This window comes from Periophthalmus magnuspinnatus, chromosome 4 (genome assembly GCF_009829125.3).
Source record: "Periophthalmus magnuspinnatus isolate fPerMag1 chromosome 4, fPerMag1.2.pri, whole genome shotgun sequence".
Taxonomy (NCBI): domain Eukaryota; kingdom Metazoa; phylum Chordata; class Actinopteri; order Gobiiformes; family Gobiidae; genus Periophthalmus; species Periophthalmus magnuspinnatus.
This window is the reverse complement of record NC_047129.1, coordinates 16,536,483-16,553,997: the sequence shown is the minus strand read 5'-3', so window position 1 is coordinate 16,553,997 and position 17,515 is coordinate 16,536,483. Positions and strand designations below refer to the sequence as shown.

Genomic DNA, 17,515 nt, shown 5'->3' with positions numbered 1-17,515 from the left:
GTCAGTTTGGTCTGTATCCTGGCCTAGAGCTACTATGTCTAACTATTTCCTTAATGGACCAATAAAGTTTTGATCTCAGTCACTATAAAAAAGATAAAAGAAATGACTTTGTATAATGTTTATGGTTTGTTTGTTTAGTCCAGCAGTTCGACGACCGTATCCCATGTCAGCTGTTTTATAGATTTATCAAGCAGCCATTCAGATGAACTCCCTCCTGCCCCCTCCCTCTCTTCCTCTCTCCCTCCCTCTCTTCCTCTCTTTCGCTGTGTTCTTTCTCTCCTGCACTAGTCACATGGAGGTTAGCGGTGGCCGGTCGCTCTCTCTGTTCTGTGGTATTCGCTCAGTGGCGCGCCTCGGGAACACACGACTATCCAAACGCGCGGTGCAGACTTAACCATTGAGCACTTATTGTTTGTAGATTTTTTTTGTTTTATTCGCAAAGAGATCGTCACGTTTCGCTGTGTAAAAGGATACTGTGTTGAAGGAGTTATTTTTAGTGCCACCACAAGAGCGATGAGTGCGCGCGAGGCGGCTGTGAGGGCGAGCGACGCTGCGCTATGGTAAAGCAAGTCCCCGCACTACCGCTCTGCAACAATGAAGTCACGGAGAGATAAGCTCAAGATCCCCTCTCTGACTCTGGAGTAAGTTTACTTTTATTCTCAAGCCCACGCGCTCTAACTGCATCCATGTTTACGCAGCAGCCAGACAGCATTATGAGCGCCTTTTCTTTGGACTTGCTTGTCATTTTGAGTGTCAACACACGACTGTCAAGTGGCAGCGGTCTGCTACTACTGCGAGAGAGAGAAGGGGGGTCTGAGGACAGGGGATGTTCTGGGACAGTTATCCATTTGCGTGTTTTCATTTGGTTAATCTGTCTGTTTTCTGTTTCATTGTTGATTTTCTAACTTTCTGTTGGTTAAATCACTTCTCATGTTCAGCCCTAAGAGGCAACTGCTGAATAAATAAATTTAAATGAATTGAATTGAGGCTTCAGCTCGGAACTGGAGTCTATGTTATGCGCCTCCAGCTAAAGAAATACTCCTGTGGGTGAGGTGAAGTAACAGGTGTCATCTTGATTCTTCCCAAAATATTGACACACCTGTTATATACGAAGAGTTTAATAGCTTTGAGGTAATGTTTCATCAGTAAAAGATCTTTATCAACCATATAATAGTTATGACATAATAGCCCATAATTAGACACCTGGAAATTGATTTGACAGTAGGCTACACTGCTGCTTGGCATACTGAAGAAAGGAATTCATTGCTCGATGCAGAGAGTGCGCTCATTATATGTTATCTTTGTCACTGTCTCCCTTTGTTAACATCAAGTATTCACTCAAAGTCGTGGATCGTGCAGATATATTTAAATTCCTCAGCATGTGTTGTCTAGATGAGTGGACATGCCTGCAGTGTTCTTCCCACTCTCCTCCTCGGGGTGTTTTTAGGGGGGATGTCTGTGGATGCTGCAGGCGTAGGAGCTCTCTCACAGATCATCTCGTGCTGCGCTCTGTCTGTTTGGCTTTTATGAGCAGTCTCTTCATTATAACCACTGGAGGGGGTTGTCGATACAATTGCAGAACTTTTGTAGCCTATAAGTACAAAGATTTCCACTTGCTGTCAAATAACTGTCTGCCAGATTTAGCTGGAGTAAGTTACGCGATGCCTTGTGTGCATGTCAGCAGCCCTTGTTCTGTTCTGTGCCTCACTGTCAACAGTTTTATAGTGGAGATCCTCATGATATTTTATCGTTGTCCTTTTCCGGAGGAGACCTTTAAAACAAAACAAACCAAAATGACCTGAGTGTTCTTACTCAGAGTATGTTTTCAACTTTTAAAAGTAGAATTGAGTAAGTGACCTTTGGCTGCGTTCACACTGGTGCAAACACTGCATCCAAATTATCACTAAATGAACAGTAAACCCAGAACTAAACCTGAATTGGACCAGGACTAAGTGTGGACCTGACCAGGACCAAAACTGGACTGGACCAGGACTAAACCTGGATTAGACCAGGACTAGACCAGGACTAAAACTAGACTAGACCAGGATTAAACCTGCATGAGCCAGGAATAAAACTGGATTAGACCAGGACTAGACCAGGACTAAAACTAGACTAGACCAGTACTAAAACTGGATTAGACCATGACTAAACTAAATCTACTTTAGGATTAAAATGAACCAACCAAGCACAAACCAGTGCAAGTATGAACGCACCCTTACTCTACCCTTACATGGGTCATCTTGGTTTCCTTATGACTGCTAGTAGGATAGTATGGAACATTTTAGCCCAACTACAGTACATCTAAAAACTTTGAAGCTAGTTAAATATTCAGTGGTGATAACAGCATGGTGGAGTCATTGAAATGTTTACTCACTTGACACCCTAGACTGGAGTTTCCCATGAACTGTCAACAAATTGAAAATGTAAAATGGAGATACTGGAGGATGCTTTAGTGTCGTGCTGTCTGGGCCTTTGTTTTTTGGGCTTTGAAGAGAAAATGTGTCAAGACGAGAGGTGTAATGAGCTGTATGTTGTATAATTACTGGCTAAGAGAGTGGCATCTTTGTGCAGGAAGCAGTTGTTTTCCCATCATCCTGCCTGCATCTCTATGACAACACCTTCATTAGCACGTTAGTAGCCAGTGCTGTGTTTAGCAGCGAGGATCCTCTGCAGGGCTCAGACAATAGCTGCACTGTGAAGCCCTGAGCACTGAGTACATCTGAGCAGGAAATCAATAGAACACATCTACAATGCTGGGTCAGCAACTTTGCACTATTCATGAACTGCAGGGCTAGGCTGAGCAGGCATATTCTCCTGCTTCGTGTTATATTATTAAAAGAGCATTTATAAGTGGTTTAAATTCTTTTAATAGTTGTGTTTTTGCTACATATTTGATCATGAGACACTCCCACTCTGATAAAGATTTCTGCAAGCACTGTGGGAGGAGAAAGGAGCAAGGTGGAGTATTTGTTTTATAGAAGTTAATTATTCCTGTAAGAAGGAACATGATAACGCTAATATAAGTTTAGTGTCTGAACAGCAGCTTAATTTCTCAAAGATTACCCCTGTTTTAACATAGGTATGCAATAGACAGAAGGTTACAATAAATAATGCTTTGACTGTCACTTGTTACAATGGTTCTTGGTAAGGTGCCAGTTTCATGCTGCACACTATGACCCAGTCCTGAACCAAATGCGCTTGTGCCAACATGCCCTAACCCATACAACCGTGTGTTCCCTTTCAGTTTGTCTCCCACCTGTCAGAGCCCCACCCTTCTGAGCCCATGCAGTCCCTGCAGTCCCTGCAGCCCCTTACAAACCCTACACCCCTGGAGGTAAGACAGTCTGCACTCTACTCACACCTGAGTCTATGCCCAAAAGCTCATTACAGTTACACTATTACATCACATGAAATCAAAGTCTAAGTTTTCAACCGTTATTTTTGCAATGAAGACTTGCATGCCTTATATTGAACATTTCATATTAAAAGAGGCTTTGTATATTAAGGTGTGAGTGTTTTACCAGTGAAAGCCCTACTATTTATTAGTTGTCTCTAAGTCTGTGTGGGTTGCTTGGCAACGGCACTGGGTGCTGTGGAGGAAGGCAGCACTGCAAACATCCAGCATGTGTCTGTGTGAGCCTGTCACATCACATGGTGACACTGAGGGGCAATGGAGCCGTCTGCAAAATAAGATGTCATTATAAAAGAAACACACCCTAAAGTTGTAAACGATTATTTGGTATTGTTTTATTGCTGCTGACTTCACATTGAGCAACATTTTGCAAGTGCACATCCTGCTTCTTCATGTTCTATTGCATCAGATTAGTGCATGGGACCTATACGTGTGTGTCTCACAACGCAAATGTAGATTTTCTTTGGATCAAGTTGAAACAGGGCAGTTGTTTTGGTTTCTTAGTGTAGACACACAGGTCTGAGGGAATATTTCAGACCACACATGAGGTGCATAATGATACTAACAAATGTTATGTTCAGGGCTGTGGAAAAACAGAGATGCGTGGTCTTGAGGAAAATGAAAGTGAACAAACCATCTGCAGCCACAGACGTGGGCAGCACTGGGGGAGTAATAGCATGCTGTCTTTGAAGATGAATATGAGACGCAGAATTATGGAACCTTGTTTTTGCTACTTGTGTCAAACACAGTCACGGCACATAAACCATTGGTCCATAAAACAGGCAGTTAGATTATCAACACTAAATGATGTCTGTATTCATGGCTTTCATCTTATATGTGCCATTTTGAGGACTTTTTATTAGTCAAAAGATATAATATTTTGTTTAAAATTGTTAATTGCTATGGGATTTTTCATCATTCTGAAACCCATGGATAGCTCCCTCTAACTAGAGGTATAGGTATAACTCAACAGCTTCTGGTGCTTTTAAGTTTTGCAGGAAAATGCACAGCTATCAACACACACAGTCAAAAATATATTATTATATATATACATTTTAATTGAAATAAATACATACATTATTACAACAGACACTTTGAATGCAGATTATTATTTTCATTTTCTTAGTCCCTTTTTAAGACCATCAACCATTTGATCATTTGTCTTTATTTATACAGGGAGAGCACAATGCGAGTACTACATAGGTCCATTTAGAACATTAAATACAGGTGCAGTTGTGATTATAAATGGTTATCCCCAGATTATTTAAGTGCATTTTTTTTATCCATTCAGTTCTAGTGCCGCCAGTTTTTAGACGTAGACAATCATGAAATCTTGTATTAAAAGTTCCTGTATCAACAAGCAAATGAGATATTCAGTCAATTGCCGTCGTCCCTTATAAAAACATCTTATACAGTGTTGATCTCCTCTGACAGATAACGATGGCCAGCCTACTTCCTATTATTATTTTTTCCTCTTATCTTCTTATCTCCTCTTATCTCTTACCTCACCTTTTACCACTCAACAGTTGCGCTGAGATGTTCAGTCGTGCAGTTTACGCGTGTGCCCTGAACGCGTCTTAGTTTCTAGCTTCCTCACGCGCCTCCACGCAGCGCCAGCGTCTGCGTGCTCAAACTCGGTACCGTTCAGTGGAGTGGACTGGACCTTGTCACCGGGCAGACTACAGCAGCTATGGGGACCACGTTTGCGCTTGTAGACCGTCCACACACGGGACCAAGGAACATGTAGCTCGCCTGCTTTTTGGCGCTCAGGTTCTGCTAGACTACAAACTACAAAGACGAGACGGAGATGATGGCGGGGTGCACCCAGACAGCAGCAGCAGCAGCGGGTTTACCGTCGCCCCCAGCCCCACTTTTCTGAATTATCAAGTCTGGGAAAAGGGGCTTATGCAAGAAAAATCTACGTTATGTCGGACCCAAGTCACTGGTCAGCGGTACCGGGGCAGAGCAAGTCCAGTTTTGTCCCTGGAGCGTTGCTAAGACGGTCAAAAAGGTAGTTTAGTTTTGCTAAGTTGGGTTTAACGTTACAACTCAAGCTAGGTTATCCATCCAGGTTAGCTTTGTGGTTAAATGTGACCGATCTATCGCATTAAACATTAAGATTGTTGTGTGTGGTGATGGTAACAGGGGATGTCTTTAAAAGGAGATAGGTGCCAGCCACGTTAAACCTTGTGTTTGTTAACTTTGCTAGCATCTTTGCCCGTTTCATCTTCATAACATGCACACTTGAGGCAAACGGTGCATTTTTGCTAGATTACTTCAAAATGTAAAAGATTAAATGTATGCTATGATAGACAACTTTGAGAAATGGATTATAATTGCATCACCAGTGTATTGACAATGTTTATGTATTTGCACCCAGGACAATATCAGTGTTTCAAACAGGTTTCAGGGAGAATCTGATCAAAATGGACAGATTTCTTCAATTTGTTTGTGACAAAACTGCAAGCATAAAGTATCATTTGTTTGGCGTTTTTGTTCAGCTTGTTTGTAGACTTTGGCTGCAAACATTTGACTGTGTTGGGACACCATAGTCTCGTGTGTTATTGGGAAACATTGCTTTATTAATGTAGAAAATCCTGTTCTTTTATAACTGCACATGAACCAGCAATGAAACCAGTTAGTGTGAGGATTATTTAAATGCATGTTTTATGGACACACACCCATTGGACATGTGTCTGTCACTCTGCTCCTGCTGTTGTTGGATCAGTCACTGTCAGACTGGAGGATTTCCTTGGCTCTCAACGCCTTCAGATTAGTCTTATTTAATTTTTTTCAAAGGCAGTTTATGCAAAAATGGTCTAATGCTCAAATACAGCTCAAGGTGTTTACTAACTGGGGTCACTTAAAGCAGGTGAAGGTAGGATTTCAGTTTAACAGTGCACTACTAGCCTTGTTATTGTTGACACTTAACTACAAATTTCCCTGCTTCTTTACGCGGCTTTTGTATGCTCAAGATTTTATCCACCCTCTTTTATGTAACAAGTTCAACGGCGAGTAAGCTTTCACTAAAGTTACACAATAGCTCTAAAATAGAGCAGCAGATGCCGCAATATCATTTTTCATATTATTCATTTACTATGACTATTACTATGATTTTTTTTTTTTTTTTTTGTGGGGGTTTCAGTTAGCTGCTTGGTAAAACTTAATTTGGGCGATTCTGTTAAAGGTCCTATATTATGCAAACTTGAGTCTTGTGAGCTTTAAGTCATAGTGAAATTGTTGTTACCTCTTCAAAAAAATAGCTGGAGTTGTGTGTTTTTTTCAGTCACACGTTTGAGTAAGCCTTTATTATTAATCCATCTACATCTCCAAAGCTCAAAATGCACTGTTCCACCTTGTGATGTCATAAAGCATTAGTTTTCAAGTTTACAGCTATGTTTTACCTTTTGTTCAGTAGAGATTGGCAATTCCAGGGCTGAAATCATCCATATGATTCTAGTGAAGGTGTATAGAGTTTAAAAACACAGTGGAGCAATTCCTGTATTGCCACGTGATATCATAAGGTAGAATAGAGTTTAAGAGAAAAACTCAGCCTAAATATGCAGGGATTGTGTGTTAAACATGTGAATGAAACAAAACACAACTCCAGGTATGTTTGTGATGAGGAAACTTTATAACATAGATCAGAAAATAGTGTAATATGGACCCTTTAAACACTTAACATATTCAGTCATAAAACACATGATGTGACCAGTTCTGTTTTTCACATCCACTTGCTGCTGCCAGGCCAAAGCAACAAGAAGATGCACTGGCAATGGCACGGTACAGCCCCTCGCCTAGTGACTCAAGCATGTAATTATAGGCCGATAAACCAAGGGCCAAAATGATTATAGTTAGCTTAGGGGAGTACACTATGATTGGTTTATTTGTCCGTACAGCTGTTATCACAAACTAGCGAAACGTCCACATGGTTAGCCCTGTCAGGATAACACATTTAGAAGAACAAAATATTGAGAAATGTATACAGGGATATTTTGCAATTAAACGGTAATATTGAAACTGCTTATTAAAAATTTACTGGGATGTCAGTGGAATAGAGTATCTTTAAAAGGCTTGAGCTGCAACAAGTAAATAGCAGAATGAACAAATAATTATCCATAGACTAATTTTGTCTGGTTTTATTTTTACACACTTCAAATGTACAAACTGTGAAAGTATTAACGATGTGCTGATGTAAGCACGTGTTTGTTAAAGTCTCTTCCCCTTTTCTTGTACAGTTGTCGAAGCAGCAACAGGAAGAGTCTTGGTGTGGGGACACCTTCACCCACACTCTCCCGGCCCCTGTCCCCTCTCTCACTCCACACTGGTAAGACAATTCTCTGTCAAGAACATTTTGAAACTACTGTTGCAAAAACACTTAAAGGTCTTATGTTACACTAAATGGATTATTCTTTGCTTTAAGCCATGTTATAGATTTCTTACCTTGTTAAAAATATAACCAGAGTTGTGTTTTGTTTCATTTACACATGTTTGAGTAATCCTTTATTATTAGTCTGTCTACATCTCCAAAGCTCAAAATGTTCTGTTCCACCTTGTGATGTCATGAAGCAGTAGTTTTCAAGTTAACAGCTACCTTTTATCTTTTGTTTAGTGTAGTTCGCATATTCCAGGGATGAAATTATCCAGATGATTCTAGTGAAGGTGCATGGAGTTTAAAAACACAGTGGAGCACTTCCTGTATTACCACGTGACATCACTAGGTGGAATAGAGTGTTTTCCATTTGAGAGAAGAACTAAGCCTAAAGATTCCGGGTTTGTGTGTAAAATGTTTGAATAAAATAAAACACAACTCCAGGTCTGTTTGTGATGAGGAAACACCATTATAACATAAATCAGAAAATAGCGTAATATGGGACCTTGAACATCACTACAGTGGTATTTTTATGCAGGTTCTACAACTTTTCACCTTCATGTGAACATATATCACATATTGCACACATATCTCACCAAACACATGGTATTCGTGGAATTGACCTGAAGATAACTGTCTTACATCTGCCCGTTACTAAAATGTCATCTCTGCATACGAGATAGGAGGCAAATTATGAAGTTTGTCAGTTATGCGTTGGGATGAGAGCTCTGTTTGTTTGCTAGTACTTTTGATTGTAATTTTATTGTTTTACTTTTGTTTAGTCTGTTTTTATAGAGCTACGAATTTTGTCATCATATCTTATGTAATTTTCAGTTAGCCTAATGTTAAACCAAAGGAGAATTTAAGACGCCAACGCTAAATCGGTAGTGACAGGTTATGGAGTTGTCTTATGCATCTCTAAGGACATTTTGCACTGCTGCGTCAAACATGGCAGATTTGGCTAAGAATTGTTGTTTTTTGACATTCAATCCTGAGCCCTATAGTATGTTTGTAAGCTACAGTTTTAGTATTTACATAGTTATGTTCTATCTTCTCTTCGAAATACCTAGTCTTATGTAAAAAATGGCTGCCCACAAAAAAACACATAAAGGTTAAGTTAAAGTCTGTTTTTCTTAACTCAAATGCAGACAGAATACGGTGATGGTTAACACAGCTGTTATATGATCCCTAATCTGCACTCTGAGTTATGTAATAGCCGTCCGTGCTCGATGTCTGCCTGCAGACAGCCCACATTTGTTTATCAAATCTGGAGGAGAGATTATGTTTTCATTTGCCTGGGATCATGATTTCGTGTGTGTGGGCTTGTTCCTATTGGTGGGTTTCAGATGGCACGCAGCATTCTATAGGCCAATAACATTTAATACAGATGAGGGCAGCCAACATTGTTAAAATGCATTTTTTTTTTTTTTTTTTTTTTTTTTGTAATACAGCAGGTTTTACAACAATTTGGTTATTCTCCCAGATTAGGGACAAAAGACAGTTTTTACCTATTGATAGCAATGTACGATACTAAATATCCAAAAAGTGAATTCAAAAATGTTGAACCTGATAATTTTTTATTAGTGACTAGACCTATTAACTTCAATTCAAGTTTACGAGCCTTGTCATTTGATCCTATGATAAATAGGATCTTTCAAAATGAATGGCCACCTTTTTGCATACTGTAAAAATTGATTCCTTCTTATTTTTGGTAGGGTTGCTTCAATCCAGCTTTTTCTATTGCAATACCCATTCTGACACTGTAGTTTTAATTATCAACCGACACCGGTGCAGAGACTGAAACCACCATTTATTTCCTTTAAACAAAAATATAACAAGACAAAACTGATCCAAATGTGTTATGTAGCTGTTAGTTTTCTCTCAAGTAACTATAGAACAAAGTTGTGTAAATATAAGTTTAAACACTCTGAGACTTTCTGGGCTAAATACAACCAGTAGTTTTATTGAATCAATTTATATGTCCAAACATAATATCAACTGAAGCGATATTTGGAAGCCGATATCCGATTCAGGAAATGTTTCAGTATCGTTGCTGAAATCCTAGTCTTTGATCTGTGTTTAAAGAGCCAGATGCTTGTCCATGCCATTTTGCCCCTGGACAGATGTTTTAAAGTAGCTTTTCAAAATGAGACCACTGTGTGCTGTCTGCATTTAATTAGAAAACGTTATAGTGTTCATTAGCCAGGAAGTGCTCTCTTAACATGCTAGTTGTTAGCTTCATGTGATGTCTGTGTAATCCTTCAGTCATCCAGGTCTGATCCATAGCAAAAGATGTAGTTTAAATCTGTCAACTGGGCAAATTGTTGTAGGAGTGAAGAAGTTTCGCTGCTCATCCAAGCCGCTTCTTCGGTTCTGGTCAGATAGCTGGTGATGTCAAAACTCTGCTTTTGTGTCTGACAGTTGAGAAAAGTGCTTATAAAATCATTGTGAATACAGAGGATGCTAAGACTGCATTAGGAAATAATGACAGGACTTTTGGCTTTTTTTTTTTTTTTAGGAAATCTTGAGTCTTTTGGATCTGTTCATTTCAAAGAGCCGTTCAAAAGACTAGCTCTTTTACTATTTATTTATATGACAGAATCCAAAGTGAGAACTTATTTTAACAACAAGCTAATCACAGAGCAAGGCGACCAAGGCTCAAATTTGTTTTAAATGGTTCAAACTGAGAGTGGGAGTGTGTTTACTCTTTCAAATTATGCATACTCTAAATACAATGTTGCACTAAAATAATAATAATAATGAAACAAAATTGTTATTATGATTATTATTATTATGCCAAATGTTTTTTTTTTGTGTGTGCAAAAATCTCTTGCTTGTGCTGCTACTTTATTTCTGTGCTGATTCTTGTGCAATGTGAAAATGCATAAAGATTCTATTCTTTTAAAACATTTTTTAATTTTCATTTATATATTTATTTCGATCAGGTTAATGAACACATTTATCCAGTACGCTTAATGCACATTTCACATATTTTTTAAATTTAAGCTAAAAAAGGAGTGGGAAGAAGAAAACGTGTTGAATCCTACCTGTCTTCATGAGATCCGGCTCCAATTGTTGACATTAATGAACCGTTCAAAAGCGCCGTCTCATTCACATATGTCAGGCAAGGCAAGGCAAGTTTATTTGTACAGCACAATTCGTACACAAAGTCATTCAGAGTGCTTTACAGAATAAGAAAGACATTAAAGTCACGGAAATCAAAAAATAAAAAATCACAAATAATCATCATAAAATTAACATGAAAACAGGAGAGAGCAGAATAAAAACCTTTCAGTCACATGCACAGCTAAACAGAACTGTTTTGGTACAGGTTTTAGCAGCATAAAACTGAAACGCTGATTCCCCATGTTTAGTCCTGACTCTGGGCACCAGCAGGAGGCCGGTCCCTGAAGTCCTCAGAGTGTGAGATGGTTCATAGGGCACCAATATGTCAGGGATGTACTTTGGTGTTAGGCCATGGAGAGACATGTTCACAAGCAGAGCTGCTTTAAAGTCTATTCTCTGAGCCACAGGAGCCAGTGCAGAGACCTGAGCACAGGACTTATGTGCTCGTATGTCCTGGTTCTAGTCAGGACCCAAGCAGCAGAGTTCTGGATGTACTGCAGCTGTGTTAAGGCTCGTTTGGAGAGGCCAGTGAGCAGGTCGTTACAGTAGTCTAACCTACTGGAGACAAATGCATATATTAAGTCTCTCCAAGTCTTGTTTTGACAGTATACTTTTGATTTTTGCAATGTTTTTTTTTAGATGTTAAAAAGCTGCAGATATTATTGATTTGATGTGGCTATTAAGGAATAACAGATGAGGAACAACTTAATAACCACTGCAAACCTTTTAAAACAAACTAGTTGACTTTTGCTGTTTTAAAAACAAGAAAAACACATGTATTATTATTTAACTATGTGTATTCTAAATTTAAGAAGTGTTGCTCCTCATGTAAATTACTGCATTGATCCCTAGATGCCCCTTTAAAGCCATGTAGCAGCTGCACTCTATGAACAGGGCCTCCCTCAAGAGCCCCTCATATCAGCAGGGTGTGATACGCCTCTCTCAAACGTAATCACCTGAGGATTATCTAATCAAGGGGTGCCATCAGCCGCTAACTGCTCCTCTCTTGTGTCTTAATAGGTACTCACAGTTCAATTTGCTCTTTCTATTAACACAGCTGAGTGCCAGCATTTCAATATTTCAGGCATTTAGGAGTTTTATATAGATCGGTTGGCTGCTGTATTGGGCCCATATTTGTACCTTTTTAGCATATCAGCTGTTGGCGTTAAAGGGTCGATATTACAGTATTTTCTGATCTGTGTTATAATGTTCTTCCTCGTCACAAACATACCTAGACCTTTGTTTTGTTTCATTTGCTCAAACGGAAAACACTGTTCCACCTTGTGAGGTCATGTGATAATACAGAAAGGACGCCACTGTAATTTTAAACTACATACACCCTTACTATAATGTTTTGGATTATTTCATCCTTGGAATTGCCAGTCTCTACTGAACTACAGGTAAAAGGAGCTGTTAACTTGAAAGCTACCACTATATGACATCACAAGGTGGAACGGGGCATTTCGAGCTTTGGGGATGTTGACAGACAAATAATAAAGGATTATGCAAACATGTGAATGAAACAAAATACAACTCTTGAGTATGTTTTTGAGGAGGTACAACATTCTAACAGGGCTTAAAGCTCACTAGAGATAATTTTGTGTAATATAGGACCTTCAAATCTCTTACAGAGGACGATATTTAGTTTGGCCTAATCAGCTGTCTAAGAATATGCATAAAGTTTTAACACTCAAATGCGACATGCACAAAACATGACTACACTGCTCTGTACAGTTTTTTGCAAAAACAAGATCGTGGATGAATTTGTACTAAATTCAAAAATTACAAAAATTGTTAATACAAATCTATCCAAAAATATCGGCAGAGCTTATCGGCCATCAGCTTCTCTGGATTCTAACCCATTGGTACCGGCATCGGCCAGGAAAAAAACATTTTCGTCTAGCCTTAGATACTTGCAGTTTCATGTGCTGTTTCTATTAACACAACTGAGTGCAAATATTTTAGGCGTTAAGAGGTTTTGTACAGAAATGGCAATATTTTCTTTCTTTTTATTTTTCATATGGTTAGATTTCTAATAATTACTTTTACCTCATTTCTTTTTCAGCTGCAAGCAGCCCACTGGACAGCCCCCGAAATGTGTCAACCAATGCTTGTCTCAACTTTCCATTTGCCCGAAGGTTAGTAATTTAAACTTTTTATTTTACTTTCTCAAGCTTGTGAAAACTAGCACATTGTTAACATATCTGCCTGCTGTTTTGGTCTGCACAACATAAACTGTTGGCTAACAATTTGCTTTTAAAATTTTAACTTTATTTTTATTTGGAAAGTCATAGTTCTAACAAGACAATTATAGCTGCCCTGCATAACTTGGTATGCCATCTGCTTGTGTACATGAAGATTTTATTACTTGGCCTGGAATGTTCCACAGTACGGCATTATTTAAAATGATCTAACTCCATGGAGACAAGCTGTTGGGTCAAGGTCAGGCTCAAAGTAAGAATGCATGTTATTTTTGAGTAATAGAAACAGTGTAACAAAATAAATGCTAGATAGATGGGCATGATGCTATGTGATGGGACATTCCAGACAAAACATCTCCTTGGAGACAAGCTGGAAGCTAGGAAAGCCACATAATGCATCTTTAATATAGTTGCAAGAACAAATTCACAATACAATTTGAACCATCTGTTAGACTGGTCACATTAATTGATGTAAAGCAATGTAAAATCTAAAATTGTATTGTAATTAGCTTTTTTTTGCTGTATTTTAACAAACTATAATCAGCTGTGTAAACAGATTTCTCTGCACCTTTGTGGTTAATTTCAGTCCTTTCACATTTATCTGATACTTAAACCTCAACTAATAAATTGAAATAGACCATTAAGCACTGTTGAATTGCCAGATCATCTTCTGATTATCACTATCGGGGCACGAAAAAATCTGCATGTTAATTTTTGTTAGTAACTCTCGCCCACTCCCGAGCAGCAGTAGTATGTGTTGTGCTCCGGGATGGCAGTTTGAAATGTGAAAGCATGTGTTGATGTTTGAGGCTGACTCACTCCGTAGCAGCAGTTAAATGTAGGGTACCCCTGGAAGCCCACTCGCACATCACTCAGCCTGTTCCCATGGCAACACGCTCATCTGGCTCCAGGCCTGCGTAACCGGCAAAAAGGCAGCACCTCAGAGAGACCCAAGCAGCTTAACTGGGGATATCACTATATAAAATGTTTGTGTTGAGTTTATTATGAGAAAAGACATTATTTTTCACTATTTGACACCATGATTTAACAACAGTGAATCTGTAATCCACTTTATTTACAAGTCTAACAGATCCCCTCTAGTATGTGATAGGGTTGACAAAAGAATCAAAAAACAGATACTAATCAATACTACAACCAGTATAGAAACAAAATACTTATTTGAATAAGTATCGATCCTGAAAAAGCCACATTCACAGGACAGAAATGAACTTTTTCTGAATAGCTTTAGAATGATCTTGAGCAGTACAAGTATAAGACCACATAGAGTAGTCCCATGGACCACTATGGAACCTACCTGAACCTACCTGAACCTCTGAGGGATTACACAGATATAAGGCCACATGGGGATAGAAAAGGAAGTACTACCATTTAATGTTGAAAATCACATTCTATTGTCTAAAGGAGTGTTTTTATTATCATTGCTGTATGGGAATTGGTATTGGTCTATCAATATTAGATAGAGTTGAGTCTATCTAATATTGCGAAACTTGACATCAAACATGATATCTAACACTCAAAAAATAAAACCTAAATATCAAGTGTTTGATGTGTTTAAGAAGACGTGTTGTGATTGTGTTTGCTCTATAGTTATAATCTATGACACCCGTGGATCATTGTTATAATTTACACATTTTAAATTGCAATATTTATCTCAAACTAGTCCACTGACATCTGCATTACAAAACTGCCAGGCCCAGTAGGAGCTGACATGTCGCCTTAAACATCATCACAACAAAGAGCGGTGTAAATGTCGGCCCCTCCTATGGATAGCTGCACATTACACTAGCAAGTAGTACATTTTTTTTCATTTGTACCAAAATGGCTACGCGACATTGCTGAATCCTACATGCATCCCCGATTAACAAAATTAAATTGAAGAACAAAGTACAGAGTAGTGGGCGTGTACTGGTGGCGGTGAAAATGGGGATTGATCGGCAAGATGGCGTTTTGAAAATAAGTGATTAAAGGTTGCTCAAACAGGCACTAATCACTCCAAAAACTACTTTGAGAGGATAAATGAGAAGAAAACAACTATAACATATAACGTATAACAAGTACATTTGAACCTGACTTATTTTTTTCTTCTAAAATGGTTCTTGCTGTTAGATTGTGACACATATTATAACAATTATTGATAAACTAATTAACCTTGAAATCCCTAAGCGTAAGCTGTTGAAATCCTTGCACAAAATGACATGATAACCTCACTGATGACATGCTCCATCTATGGAAATTAATAATTGCGACGTGAACCACTTTCCCTGTCTAAATATAGGGCGAACAATCAAGTTAGATTCATGCGGTCCCTATCCATAGGGACCGCATTTACATTTAAAACAAAATATATCGTTCGAATCGGGAAAAATGCTCAAAATGGTACCAGTAGTGATGTATCTGAAACCCATGAATATTTACTGGGTTCAATTTCTAGCTTTTGAATACAGCCGGTGTACTTAAAATGAATAATACTTTGTTTATCGTATAGTTATGCTAATTATAGTCTCACATTTTATTTATTTTTTTGTTCAGTGATCATAATTGCAAAATGTGCAATGAAACAAGATTATAGCATTTTAACCCGTCCTCTATTAAGTAAAAGAGCCCTTCGGAATCTGTATGACATAACATGAACCAGTCTGAGTTGGTTTCGCTTATCTACTCTTTCACTTGGTTAGTTCTGTGCTGTCTGTAGAAAAGCGCAGTTTGCCTTTAGGGAAAGTCTTACTCACTTGTGAAACAGGTGTTATGTGAATTCATTTGAAAGTTGAAAATGCCTGAAAAATGCGTCTGCCTGCTGCATTCCTCTGTCTTTGCCCTGTCATTTATTTTAACTGTCAGCTCTTAAAAATTCCACTGTAATATTGACATCACATTTAGAGATTAAAGATTAAAAGTGCACTATGTAACTTTTTAGTGGAGGGTGCACTATCTGCTTGTCTCTATTGGGATGTTATTGCTTTGTCTGGAATGTTCCACAATTTGGCAGTAAACGTAACAAATTATCTTGTATTTCTTAATAAAAATTTACTCTAAAACATGCATTCTTATTGTGAGCAGGGTCGCCTCTCAACTAAGCCCGTCACTATGACAAATTTTGAAGCCTGAAATATTGGTACAGAGAGATACTGCGATAAACGATAATATCGAAACTACTTTAAGACGTTGATACAATAACAATAATCCAAGATAATCCCATAAACCCTTTTTAAATATACAGTATCATTCAAAAGGCTAGCAGAATGAACCAATAATTTGCCATAGTTAGTCAAGTCTCTACAGCTCAAAAACTCTACTATCGTATTGCAACAAAAATCCCCCAAATTTCTCCCATTATTGTGACAGCCCTACTCTTTAATGCTATACTGTGAAAAATTGCAAGAAAAACAATAACATCTCTATGGAGGTAACAGAAAAAGTACATAGTTCACCTTTAAGTTATGCTGTACGTAATATGGTTATAGTCATTTAATGCACAAAATTAGGCCTGCCACGATAACAATTTTGAAGTTTGATATATTGCTGAAGTAAATATAAACAATGAACAATAATATTGAAACTAATTTATGCCACCAACGCAAAACTCCAAGGGCAGATTTAAAACACAAAAATTAAATTTTAAATATACAATATTCTTTAAGAAAATATGAAATTGTGACCTGTAATAGAGCAACAGCAGAATGAAACACTTTAGTACTAAGTTTGCATCTGTAATGAGTCATAGAAGTTATTCAACATTTTACATCTTAAATCTTATCATATAGCCAAAAAATAACCAAAAATGTCCCAGTAGCGCAAAGAAAATGTACACACGATAAAGATTGACTTCAAAAATAAATTGTTCCAGGTTTCATATATTGAACTATAAATTGATATAGTAATTATTTTGACAGGCCTACACAAAATATCAACTTAATACGATCAAGCACATAATGTATATAGTATGAGAAAGCCCGCCAGTGTACAGAGCCAGTGGAGCTTTCACTTACCTTGTCTTATCTTTTAATCTGCATACCAGCTGCACATGAAACTCATTCACACGTTTTGTCCTGATGAAATGGCTTTATCTAGTCATGCAAGAAATCTGTGTTACATAAACTCATTCATATAGTAATCTGCTTAGTGAGCCACTCTTCATTTAACATGTGACAGAGGGGGGCTCACTAGTATCACTGGAACTTCTTCACCACATAAATGCTTCTTCTTCTCTGCCTTCTTTTTTGGTTGCTGTCATGGCAGTCACCTGGCTCGTGCGGACAGGTACATACTTTCATAATTCATTGAAAAGTGAGGTCTGTGTCAGTGAGAAAGCAGTACTTTTTAATTGTACTTTTAAAATATTGTTAATAAAGCAATTCGTCTATGAAATATCAGTGTATCTAATTG

At 38.1% G+C, this 17,515-nt stretch overlaps 1 protein-coding gene across 7 annotated transcripts in view; it reads left to right on the top strand.

The window, feature by feature from the left end:
• The first annotated feature begins 413 nt into the window (after positions 1-413).
• Positions 414-17,515, top strand: part of mast3b (microtubule associated serine/threonine kinase 3b) — a 35,751-nt gene continuing 18,649 nt past the window's right edge. For 2 of the 7 annotated variants that reach the window (XM_055221400.1, XM_033992103.2), the window contains exons 1-4: positions 428-641; positions 3,245-3,334; positions 7,651-7,739; positions 12,976-13,048. In XM_055221400.1, the coding sequence (XP_055077375.1) occupies positions 595-641; positions 3,245-3,334; positions 7,651-7,739; positions 12,976-13,048 (299 nt within the window). In that variant the 5' untranslated portion in view covers positions 428-594. Of the gene's footprint in view, positions 642-3,244; positions 3,335-5,024; positions 5,424-7,650; positions 7,740-12,975; positions 13,049-17,368; positions 17,390-17,515 lie in introns of those variants that run through there. The other 5 variants (XM_055221402.1, XM_033992105.2, XM_055221399.1 and 2 more) reach the window with 4 other exon arrangements.